At 46.7% G+C, this 12,884-nt stretch overlaps 1 protein-coding gene and 1 pseudogene across 3 annotated transcripts in view; both read right to left on the reverse strand.

Annotated features, from left to right (window-relative positions):
- PITPNM3 (PITPNM family member 3) overlaps nt 1-12,884 on the reverse strand; it is an 82,037-nt gene that overhangs the window by 49,373 nt on the left and 19,780 nt on the right. For all 3 annotated transcript variants that reach the window (XR_010729498.1, XM_066262940.1, XM_066262941.1), the window contains exon 3: nt 6,756-6,863. Coding sequence is in view for 2 of the 3 variants with exons in the window: in XM_066262940.1 (XP_066119037.1) it covers nt 6,756-6,863 (108 nt within the window). In the remaining variant the exon portion in view is untranslated. The remainder of the gene's footprint in view (nt 1-6,755; nt 6,864-12,884) is intronic.
- Nucleotides 1,892-1,973, reverse strand: LOC136327762 (small nucleolar RNA U3; annotated as a pseudogene).

Below are 12,884 nucleotides of genomic sequence, written 5' to 3' on the forward strand. Positions count from 1 at the left end.
GCACCAAAATCACCTAGAGGGCTAGTTAAAACATGGATTCTGAGCCCTACTCAGAGTTTCTAATTCAGTACGCCTGGGATGGGCTCCAAAATTTGCATTTCTAACAGGTTTCTAAGTGATGCTCATGCTATTGGTACAGAGGCCACTCTTTGAGAACCACATATCAGAAACAAGGGGGTGAATGGTAGGAAAAAATAGCTCTCTGGAAAGCTGAAGTCAGAGAAAATGAACAGAGACACCTAGGAAGTGACTGCTTCCTCCCTCTCAATGTGAATGTGGCCTTGATGATGCTGTTTCAAAAACAAGAAGAGCCCTGATTGTAAATAGTCCTGTAAGTGACAGCTCATAGATTGTTAGTATAAACTGTTCTGGAAGAGATATGTAAACCCTGAGCATAAAAGATTAGTGACATGGCAAAGACCAGGTGAAATTATCCCAGAAATGCAAGGTCGTTCAACGTATCAAAATCAATCAATGTAATAAATCATATTAATAGAATAAAAGACAAAAACCACATGACCATCTCTATAGATCAGAAAAAAACGTTTGGCACAATCCAACACCCTTTCATGATAAAAGCACTCAACAAATTCACAGTAAGAGGGAACTTCTTCAACCAGATACAGGACAGCTACAAAAACCCACAGGCATTTAATGCACTTAATATATTTAATAGTGAAAGACTAAAAACATTCTTCCTAACTTCAGGAATAAGACAAAATCTGGGCTCTCTCCATTTTTACTTGATATTATACCAAAGGACCTAGCCAAGGAAACTAGGTAAATAAAGCAAATAAAAGGCACCCAGATTGGAAGGGAAGAAGTAAAACTACCTTGATTTGGAGATGACATGATCTTATATACAGAAAATCCTGAGGAATCCCCTCCAAAAGAACTAATGAATGAGTCAGTAAGGTGTCAGGATACAAAACAACATACAAAAATCAATTGTATTTCTCTACACTTGTAATGAACAATCCATAAATAAAATTAAGAAAATAATTCAAATACAATAGCATCAAGAAGAATAAAACACTTAGGAACAAATTTAAATTTAACAGAACAACTATAGTACTTACACATTAAAAACTATAAAACATCGCCCTGGCCGGTTGGCTCAGTGGTAGAGTGTCGGCCTGGCGTGCAGGAGTCCCAGGTTCGATTCCCAGCCAGGGCACACAGGAGAAGCACCCACCTGCTTCTCCACCCCTCCCCCTCTCCTTCCTCTCTGTCTCTCTCTTCCCCTTCTGCAGCCGAGGCTCCATTGGAGCAAAGTTTGCCCGGGCGCTGAGAATGGCTCTGTGGCCTCTTTCTCAAGCGCTAGAAAGCTCTGGTTGCAACAGAGCAACACCCTAGATGGGCGGAGCATCACCCCCTGGTGGGCATGCCGGGTGGATCCCGGTCAGGCACATGCGGGAGTCTGTCTGACTGCCTCCCCGTTTCCAACTTCAGAAAAAAATACAAAAAGAAAAAAAAACTATAAAACATCATCGAAATAAATGAAAAGACATTTCATATTCATGGATTTGAAGACTAATATTGTTAAGATAGCAATAGACCCTAAATTTATATACATATTTAGCACAATCCCTATCAAAACCCTAGGGGGCTTTTTTGCAGAAGTTGACCAACTGATTCTAAAATCCATATGGAAATGAAAAAACACAGAATAGCCAAAACAAACTTGCAAAAGAAGACCAAACTTGCTGGGCTCCCACTTCCTCATTTCAAACTTACTACAAGGGTAGCCTAATCAAGCCTATGTGGTACCGGCAGAAAGATATACGTATACATCAATGGAACAGAACTGGGAGTCCAGATATAAACCCATATGGTATGATCAATTGATTTTTTTTTTCTTTTTTTAAATTTCAGACTGCGTTCTCTCCCTCTTACTCTCCCAAAGGAAGAGAAGAACGATCATCAATGGCAAAAGGCAGTTGCACAAACAACACCAAGAGCCGGCTTCACGTGATCAATTGATTTTTGACAACGCTGCCAAGACAAGTAAATGGAGAGAAAATTAGTCTATTCAACAAATGGTGCTAGTACACAGCTTAACCACTTGCAAAAAAAAATAATTGTTTAAAAAAACAAACAAACCATCCACAGAAGAGCTGACCAGAAAAATGGAAAGAGCTGAAGAAGAGAAAATTGATGAGCAGTTTGTTAGGTTAGAATGGAGGAACAGTTTCAGACCCAGCAAGGACCGAGAAATAAGTATAGGTACAGCAAATTGAGACATGGTTCCAGCATCTATCTAATATAAGTTGTAGACGGAGGAAACATAAAAATAAATAAATAAATAAATAAATAAATAAATAAATAAAAATACTTGAAGAAATAAAATGTCACAATAATGAAGAAAGAAGACACAGGTGCAGGTGTGACAAGCTACAAAACCTCACCCACAAACATTGTTTGTGACTGACTTCAGACAAAGAGTCAATATTTTAAAACATAAACTTTCAAGGAAAGAAAATCAGTTTACTACAAAGTTACCTCAGACTTTTCACCAACAACACTAAATGCAAGAAGGCAATGAGGAATATCTTTAAAGATAGTTGGGAACATGATTATGAACACAAGCAAATTTGCATTCAAATGAGAAGGCAAAATATAGACGCATTTAGAAATGCAAGGGCTTAGAAAGTTGCTCTCACAATCCCTATCTGAAAGAATTACTTGAGGAGCTCTTCCAGTGAACAGGGAAGTAAATCCAAGAGGAAGTCATGGGATTTAAGCAGCAGCAGTAAGAATTACACACTAAAAGGGTGAATGTTATAGAATGTAAATCATACCTCCCATATGCTTAACAGGAGAATGAGAAGGAGGAGGAGGAAGAGGAGGGGTTACAGCATTACTGTCAGGATCAAACAAGAAAGCCTGCTATCATTCTTGCTACTCAGCAACTATCTGTGCAATGGAATTTAATAAAAAAAAAAAAAAAAAAGCAAGCAGTATAAATATTGGCAAGGATATAACCATTAGGATTTGTGAATGATATGACACTCAGAAAGCTCAAGAGAGTCAAACGACAAACTATTACCCCTAATAAGAAAAGTCAGTCATGTGTCAGGATTTGAGACAAATATTTCAAAAACATAGTAGACAAATAATTTATGTATCCAGAATATATGTAAAGAACTCCTAAAAACCAATAAGAAAAAGACAAATAATCCAATAGAAGATGAGAGAAAAATAAAATAGGTTTGGGCAAACATTTATGAAGAGAGGCTTTACTGGCAACCAAGTAAAGACAAAACAAAACAAGAAGAAATATCTTCACCCATCAATCAGGTAACAAATTTTAAGTTTAATAAGATCAAGTCTGGTAACATTGTAGAGAAATGGCTAATCTAATCCATTGCTGGTGTGAATGTAAATTTGCGCAGTTTTTTTTGGAAAACCTTTTGGCAATATCTATTACAGTTGTCAATGCTTATACTTTCAGCATATGTAGCTTATTTTTAAGAGAGAAGAGGGGAGAGAGAGAGACAAACTACCACATGCACCCCAACTGGGATCCACCCAGTAACACCACCTGGGGCTATTGCTCCGATCAGCTGAGCTATACTCAGTGCCTGAGGCCGGTGCTCAAACCAGTTGAGCCATTGGCTGTGAGAGGGGACAAAAGAAAGGAGGAGAGAGAGGGGAGAGAAGCAGATAGTCGCTTCTCCTGTGTTCCCGGACCGGGAATCCAAACCAGGACACCCGCATACAGGGCAGACAGTTCTATCCACTGAGCCAACCCGCCCGGGACACGTGTAGCTTCTTTAATAATGGAAAATTTTAATGTCTGTCACCACAGAATGGTAAAACAAATTATGGTCCATCTGTTGTAGCACCAAAGCAACATAGGCTTTAAATGGTTAAGGAGGTAAAAGATGGACTGAAACATAGTTAAGGTTTGGGAGGGAATAGATTGGCTCCATTTGGAACTCACAGAGCAGACAGGGTCTTCAGGACATCCAGGTAGAGATAAGTAGGAGGATCTTGAAAATCTAAATCAAGAGCCCAGGAGAAAGGTCTTGGCCAGAGATGGACTTGGAGGTCATCACCAGAGGTAGATCTGATAGGCCAGAGCATGAGCCATGAAAGGGGGTTGAGCCTCACATTTCAGGGAAGGAAATTTGAAGGAGGAAGGAGTAGAGCTCTGTTTGTACGACCAGTTTTGATGTTAGCCTTTCCTATGAAGTATTTGCAGGCTTTTCTCTCCCCAAAATAGTCCCCAGAGCCCCTCCTAAAGCCCCTTACTCAGCCTGTCCTGTAGTCTTCCTCTCTGCTGTGAGCTCCTAAAAGAGTGACAATACCAGCCTGCTCCTATTTATTTCCCCCACTTCTAGCACAGCATTGAGCCTCTGCCATGGCTCCATAAATGACTGTTGAAATGAATGAAATTAATGTGTGTTCTGTGGTGTTGTGGGAATTCACATTAGCAATCCGCTGGGGAATGAGGCTCAAAAGGAAATGGAGACATGGCTGGTTCCCTCTTCCACCCCCCCCTTCTCTCTCTTCCTCCAACTCCCCATTCTGTACCGGGAGAAACAGCATCAATTCTTGACTCAGGAAAGCACTGCCCTTAATTCAACCTCTCGTGAGTACTCTGAGGTCTGTTAGAACTGTACTTGTGCACGATCCTCCGCTCTTCTCTTCCTCTGCCAGCATTCTAATCACCTGTTATTGAATGCATTTGCACGTGTTAGCTCATTTAATCCCTGTACCTTCTGTATTAGCCCCACTCTGCAGATGAAGAAGCTGAGGCTCAGAGAGGCGATGTGACTTTCTCTGGTCACAAAGCTGCAGGCTGGCAGGGCCAAGATTCAAACGCAGACCTCTTAGGTGCCAAAGCTGCAGTTCCGGCCTCTCCCACCACCCTCCTCCGCTTCCTTCTCCCCTGCCCTCCCAGTCACACTGCCTATCGCTCACCACTGCTTGGCTCACACTGTGTCTGAGTCACGTGTTTTTTGACAGACAAGTGAGGGTGGTGGTGGGAAATGGATGACCAGATGGATGGTGAGTACAAGTCTATGTTTGTCTGTTCATGGCCACCAAGCATTGCCTTGGGGAAGCACCTGGAACCCATGACCCCTTCTGGCCCTTCCTGGGTTCCTGAGGTGAAAGAAAGAGCAAACGAGGGTCCACCTGTAAATGGGTGCCTATGAAGACTGGAGAATTGTCCCTGGACTGGCCTTGATGACCAGACTCGAAGTCTGTCCTTCCTATGAATGTAACAGTGTTCTGGGGGTGGGGGGAGGTTCCTTTAAGACTCTGGATTTCTTGGACCTGACTTCGCAGGAACCCACGACCGTGTCTGGCCTCAGTCCGGTTTGGGAGGTGGAGTCCTGGTCTGGGAATCAAGAGACTAGAGATCCAAGCACAATGATTCCCCCAACTTGGAGGACGTTTGGCAAGACAGAGCTCCTCTGAGCACTGGGTTTCTTCTTTGTAAAATGGAGCAGTCATCCTGGGCTTATCCATTCTCAGATGGACAGTGTGGCATGAGGAGGGCTCCAAACCACAGGGACAGAAGGGGGTGAGGAAAGGAACAGAGGCTACAGGCAAGACAACCACTCCCGTGACGGCCAGCATCAAGTATGTCTTTCCCGCGGGCTGGGCCAGGACCACCTCACTGAACAGCTCCTGAAAGGATTGCCTTCCCCAGTCCAGCAGCTCTGACCCAGACCAACCCTGAGGAATCACAGGGCCAGGGGAGAGAGGAAAGAGATGAGGAAAACAGGAAACAAGAGAAGTGACATATGGTGTGGGGAGAGAGATGGAAAAAACTGGCTTCAGGAGAACAAATACAGAGGTTAGCACCCTTGGTCTGGGACAGGTCTAGCCCCAGCTCTGTCCCTCATACCAGTTGTACCTCAATCACCTACAGTTCCTCTGAGCCTTGACTTCCCCAAACGTCATCTCAGATTTTAAGACCTCCTCAGCTACATCCTCCAGTTGTCTTTCAAAGCCTGACTCCATAGCTTCACTGTCAGGGGTCCTTCTATGAGCCCACTCTCCTGCCTCCTTCTAAATTTCCTGCCTCTCCCGTCCGGGCCCTTCAACCCTCAGCTTAAGCCTGACTCCCTTATATTTTAACTTCTACTGTGAGCCACATCACAAGTCAGAGGCCTCAGTTGAGTCACTTGTGGTCCCTCCTACAAGAACTTTATACACACTAGATGCTTAACAAACGTTCTGCTAGAGATGCAGTGTGATCAGATGGACAGATGGAAGGATGCCTAAAAGGATATGCCTGCTTTGTCTGCTGATTAAGCTCCTGGTCAAAAATCCTCTCCATAAAAAGCCTCCTAGCTTAATTCCCAACCACATACTCTTTCAACAACTCAGCCAAAAAAATTTATAACCCCCACTGCTGCCCCTCATCCCTGGTCCCCTCAAAGGCTCCTGCAGTTGCCACCCTACTTTAACAAACAGATTCCAACACCATAGACCTGACAGTCCAAGGAGCTTGGACCCTGCCATCTGTCCTTAGTTACCCATGCTCCTGGGGACAAAGGACATTCTGTTGAAGTACCCTGAAACTTTTCTGCCACAGAAAATGCCACAGAAGCCCCCAAGAGGATTTCTGCAAGTCACAGAATGCAAGGGTCATTGGCTCAGAGAGGGGAGGTGCCCAGACAAATAGATGACTCTTCATGGAAGCCCCACATCCTAGCCCCAAATTGCCAGCACTTCAGCCCACCTTGCAATGCACATTTGTCCACACCCCGGTCACAAGAAAAGCAGAATCTCACCTTGATGCTCTTCCAGTTTGCCCATGGTCTCCATCTGCTCCACCAGGTCATTTGAATTCCACTGGCTCATCCCGATGAGGATGGCGCTCTTCCCTTCAGCCACCTCCTCTGCAGGAAGGAGCGGAGATGGGCGTGAGCAGGAAGGGTGGGGTACAGACAGCCCTACCAGGAGCGTGTATCTGAGAGAGTACTTATGTCTTCCTTTGAGTTGAAGTGTCTTTAGTTATGACAGGTATGAGACATTCAGGAATTGTTTATTGCAAGAAAGTTATGAGAGAGGCTGGAAAGTCATAGAAGGCTCCATTCCAAGCCCTAAGAGAAATATTTCTTAAAAGAAAGTGTGTTTTGGGGGGAAATAAAACCAATCTTGCTACCGCTAAAAGTTGTTCCTTGGGTAAGTTACTTGCCTTCTGAGCTTCCGTTTTTCTATCAGTAACATGGGGCTGGAAATGTCTCACTCACAGACTTACTGTGAGGACAAAAGAGACAATGGGTATAAAGGTCCTGGTGCATAGAGGGTGGTCATAGGTGAGAGATGTCATGGTATTTCTTCACGTGAGAAGTGTTGCCATCAGTATTTGAGTGGACCAAGATTTGAGTGGGGCAGGGGCAGCTCTAGAGTAACTGGAAGAATAGAAGACTTCTGGCTCTAAGCAGCCTTGAGCTGTGTGGAACCATTAGCCAACATCTCAACCTTATGACCTTTTCAATGCCTTCAGTCTCTATCCTTGCTCTTTCTCAGTCTGAGCTTCATAATTACTCTGAGAGAAATCAATGGGGGCCACATTCTCTAACCACACTGAATACAAGTCCCTGGCTCCCACACATCTGGTACAGGCATCCCAGATGAGAGCACCCCAGAAAGGGGCATTTCCTCAAGAACAAATCCATAGGAATGTTCTCTACTCTCTCTTTGAAAGGCTTTCCTAGTAAAGTTTTGTGTCCTCCTTCATAGAATAGACATTAGAGTGGTGAGGAGAATCATCAAGCTCATGACAACCCAGAATCAAGGAATAAGTCCTGGCCAGATAGCTCAGTTGGTTGGAGTGTCATCCTGATACACAGAGGTTGCTGGTTCGATCCCCGGTCAGGGCATATACAGGAATAGATTGATGTTTCTGTCTATCTGTCTCTTTCTCCTCTCCTGTCTTTAAAATCAATAAATAAAAATAAAAATAGAATAAAATAAATGGATGAGACCCATTTCACTGCCAAAGAACTTTACAGAGGAGGTGGAACCAACATGGATCGGAAGCTTGAGGAGCTGTCCAGAGTTCTGAACTCCTCTAGAACTCAGCAATCCAGGCCCATTTCCGGCTGGGATCTGGATGATGATGATGATGATGATGATGATGATGATTCCTGTCTTATTTATATACTTATTTATGTATTTGATTTATTTAACATATCAAATCCTTACTATTTACTGAAATTGTTACAAGTACTTTAAAAATATTAATTCATTTAATTCTCATAAAATACTAAAAAGGTACAATTATTATTATCTCCACTTAAGGCGTGGAGTAGTTCAGCATTTACCCAATGTCACTGTCTAGAGCCAGGATTTAAACCCAGATGTACTACATCAAAAGTTCTTAAACCCTGTCCCCATGAGGGTCTGCCCTGGGCCTCCTGTATCGGCTGCCCAACACCCCAGCCAGACACCACTCGCACCCAGATAATCTACTCTGAGTGGGACATTCCATCTGGGCACCAGTGCGCACCTCTTAGCAGCACTGTGGTCGGGCAGGGCTCCGAGCAGTTTCCAGTCCAGTCTGCTCCCTGTGAGCCTGTGCTTTGCACACATCTCTCAACTCTCCCAATGTTTTCATCTCTTAATGGGAATAACAACTCTGGTTCTATAACTCTTTCTAGCAAGCTGTCATGAGGACAATTATATACTACGTTTGCAAAACCCACACCAGCCAAATTGCTGTGAACAAACCTCAGGTAGTATTACTCAGAGGGAAGCAGGATCGGGAAGGGGGTAAGAGCTCAGCTCCTGTTATGTTGACTCCTTCCAGTCCTGCTAGATATCTGACCTTCGACAATAACTTCTGCTTTCTGAGCCTCAGTTTCATCTATAAAATCATATGATAGACATGGCTATGTCAAAGAATTGCTGTGAGTCTAAATAAGACAATGAAGGTAAAGTGTTTCCAAGCGTGACTAGCACACAATAAGAGTACAGAGGTGGCTAACAGCACATAGAGATGATAGTCCATCATTACCCCACTGTCAGAGCATGTGGTGCTCTGCCCCAATGTTCACCATGTAGGTTGGGGTCTGCCCCTACAATACTCTGCCCCAACTCCAGAGTGGCGTAGTCAGGATCAGCCTGTAACCTACTTTGAGCGTCTGTGTCTCCTGGCTCAGTTCCACAAGCATCCAGTTGTTCACTTGTTCATTCAAATACTCATTTGACAATGAGAGGATTTTTGAGCACTTACCATGTAAGTGTGAGACACGGCCTCTATGCTGTAGGAATACAGTTTTGTGAAAAAGCACAAGTCAATAACTCTGATGCAGGAAGATGAGCGTTCTGGGGCTCCTGGTCCAGTGCCCAGCATGCAGCAGGTGCTCAACAGGTGCTTGCCCATCCATCCTAGCTTCTGCTTTTCATACAATGTGTAAGCCCTACCCCTGGGGAGAGCATGAGTCTATCAGAACCCTGAGGGTCCTCCCAGGTTCTGAGGTCTGAGCACACCTACTTCTGCACCATCCTCAGCCTCTTTCCTCTCCTCCGAGTGTTGGGCATGACTCTCCTCCATCCTTCCTTCTGGTCTTTTGATGTCTTTCTAGTCAATGTATCTTCTCCTCTGACTCCTATCATGTTCCTTTATGCTTGACATCTGGCCCTGCCCGCTCAGATCCGGTCTCACCAGATCCCTTTCCATTGATCTCTGTCCCTCCTGGTCCTCTTATTTCTCTGTCTCTCGGGCTCTTGGTGCTCTCAGTCACATCTGTCCTCTCTCTGGGCGGGCCCCAGTCCTGCTCCCATACTCTGTGCTTCCTCTCGGTATCCCAGCACCTCTCTCTCTCCTCTCTCTGGGTGGATGTGTCTCTCTCACTACCCCGAGTTTTTCTTTCTCTGTATCCTGCCCCTCAAGACCTCTCTTCCTATGCAGGTCTTTCTTGCTTTCTCTGGTCTCTTTCTCCTTCTCAGTTACCGTCTCCCTTTCGACTCTCTCTGGTGTGCATGTGTGCGCATGTGTGTGCGCGTGCGTGTGTGTGCTCCTCTCTCCCACCCTCTCTGGTCTCTCTTGCTCTCTCTCCCTCTGTTTCCTCATCTTTTCCTTGACTTCCTCGCACTCCCGCCTCTCTACCGCATCCCTGTTTCTCCGGCTGCTCCCCGCCCCACCTTTTACAGGGCTCTCTTCTGCCCCCTGCTCCCAACACTCAGCCTTCAGTTCTCACTCTACCAACAATGGGTTTGTTCCCTGAGAGGCAGTGAAAACACACACACACACACACACACACACACACACACACGGAAGACTGCACCTCTTGGAGTCATTAAGGCAAACCAGAGCTTCAGGTCTTCGCTCTACTCCCCTTCACTGTGGTACGTGCCTCCATCAGGGTCCACAGAGGCCGTACCACAGGAATTTATGTCACCCCAACTTAGTCCCAGTCCCTGTCCAGACTAGGCGTCAGACTGAATCCCACCCAGAGGAAACAAAACACTGGCCTTGACCCCAGACTGACCCCTGACCAAAGCACAACCTCCCATGCCATAAGGAAAGCCTTTCTTCCCACCCCGGGCCTGTTTCTGCTGGATCCATGGGACTTCAGAGCAGGGAATCTCCTTGTCCCATATCAGGGAGACTTCGCCTCCAACTCATGGAGCTAAGGGTATGGTCATCTTCTACAGTTGGCCAGTCCAGTACCATATATCACCCTCTGCATCAGGCCCAGGGCGTCAGTTTTTCCAAGGGCTTGGAAATGCATTGTTCTGGGGCCTCTGGGAGACAAGAGTGTTAACCTTCCCCTGGTGCTGTTTAACCTCGCCTCACCCCCACCTGTGGCCATCGCCGCTACTCTCTGTTCCTTGCAGTGAAGGGATCAAAATTCTGCCACGGTAAAGCTGCTTTTTGGAATATTGATTTTAAGCTGTTAAGAAACAAAACTCAGGCCTGACCAGGCGGTGGCGCAGTGGATAGAGCATCGGACTGGGATGCAGAAGACCCAGGTTCGAGACCCCGAGGTTGCCAGCTTGAGCACAGGCTCATTTGCTCACCAGCTTGGACCCAAGGTCGCTGGCTCGATCAAGGGGTTACTCAGTCTGCTGAAGGCCTGCGGTCAAGGCACATACGAGAAAGCAATCAATGAACAACTAAGGTGTCACAACAAAAAACTAATAATTGATGCTTCTCATTTCTCTTTTTTTTTTTTTTTTTTTTTCATTTTTCTGAAGCTGGAAACAGGGAGAGACAGTCAGACAGACTCCCGCATGCGCCCGACCGGGATCCACCCGGCACGCCCACCAGGGGCGATGCTCTGCCCACCAGGGGGCGATGCTCTGCCCATCCTGGGCGTCGCCATGTTGCGACCAGAGCCACTCTAGCGCCTGAGGCAGAGGCCACAGAGCCATCCCCAGCGCCCGGGCCATCTTTGCTCCAATGGAGCCTTGGCTGCGGGAGGGGAAGGGAGAGACAGAGAGGAAAGCGCGGCGGAGGGGTGGAGAAGCAAATGAGCGCTTCTCCTGTGTGCCCTGGCCAGGAATCGAACCCGGGTCCTCCGCACGCTAGGCCGACGCTCTACCGCTGAGCCAACCGGCCAGGGCTCTCATCTCTCTTTGTTCCTGTCTGTCCCTATCTATCCCTCTCTCTGACTCTCTTTCTCTCTCTGTCTCTGAAAAAGAAAAAAAAGAAACAAAACTCAGAAAGAACCTTTGAACTTCCCCCTTTTCTTGCCTAAGAGATTCAAACAGACAAACCTGCTTCAGGAAGGAGAGTTTAGGATGTCACCCTTAGCTTAATTTGAATTAAGTATGGTAAATAGAAGGCCATAGACAGGTGCCAGTGAGCTAGATACCCTGTGTCCCATTATCCCCAAGTCACCCAGCAAGGATTGGCCTGCCCTGTGAGTTCCAGTCTCCCTCTACTCTCTGTAAATGGCCCATTCTCACTTCTGAAATCTAATACCCTGTTCTGTCCCTTTTATCCAAAAATGTCTTCTATACCCACTGCTGCCTCACTCTCTGGAATTTTCATGCCTCTGTCAATTCCCCATGCATGTGTGTTAAACTTTGATTTTCTCCTGTTATTTTGGTTATTAGCTCAGCCTGAAAGAACTTAGAGTTGGGATGAAAGTATTAATATTGTTGACCCCCACACCAGTGGAGGGGTCCCCACTCAGCCCGCCTCTGGAAACCTCTGGGGCCAGCATCTGTTTTCCCTTGCCCTCCGCCCGTGAGAGGGAGGGCTGGGATTCGCTTCTGAGCAGGCTCCTGGGACCAGCTTCCCACAGCACTGTCCTCCCACTGCGCCCACGAGACAAACACCCCAGGCTGTGTGGGAGGGCCCTGGGACCCAGAGACTCGAGGCCTGCCCGAGGTCAGACAGTGGCCAGCCAGTGGCCGGGCCCCAGCTGACCTGCACCGCTTTCCCCCACTCTCCCCTGCCTTGGGGGTTCCAGAGCTGTGTCATCACAGTGAAAGCCAGAGCAGGAGGAGGAGACCTGGGATGTGCCCCTCATTCCCTTGAGGCCCGCCCCTGCCTTGGCACCTTTGTCTGTGAAACGGGAGGATTTCTTCTGTGCCACCTTCCTCTCCAGACCACTGCGGGAAACGAGAGAGTTAGAGCAGGAAGCCTAGTCTCTGTAAGACGGAGACCAGCTCCCAGGCCCCTAGCCTCCTGCCAGGTGTGGGGAGGGGAGGGGGGAGGGTCACAAGATGCAGAAAGAGAGGGGGGGGCACAAAGGACACAGAAGACAACACAGGAAAAATGTCCATCTTCACACTCGGATTTCCCTCCCCCACCACGGGAGGGAGTTCCATGCTTCGCTCTTGGTCTAGCTACCCAGGGCCAGATGAGCCCAGGAAACAAACCCTGGCTCCTTTCAACCCGCTCCTCACCTCTGTTCTCACCCCCAGCGCTGCCAACATTCCCTTTGTCACTGTCAGGA

This window comes from Saccopteryx bilineata, chromosome 2 (assembly GCF_036850765.1).
Source record: "Saccopteryx bilineata isolate mSacBil1 chromosome 2, mSacBil1_pri_phased_curated, whole genome shotgun sequence".
Taxonomy (NCBI): Eukaryota; Metazoa; Chordata; class Mammalia; order Chiroptera; family Emballonuridae; genus Saccopteryx; species Saccopteryx bilineata.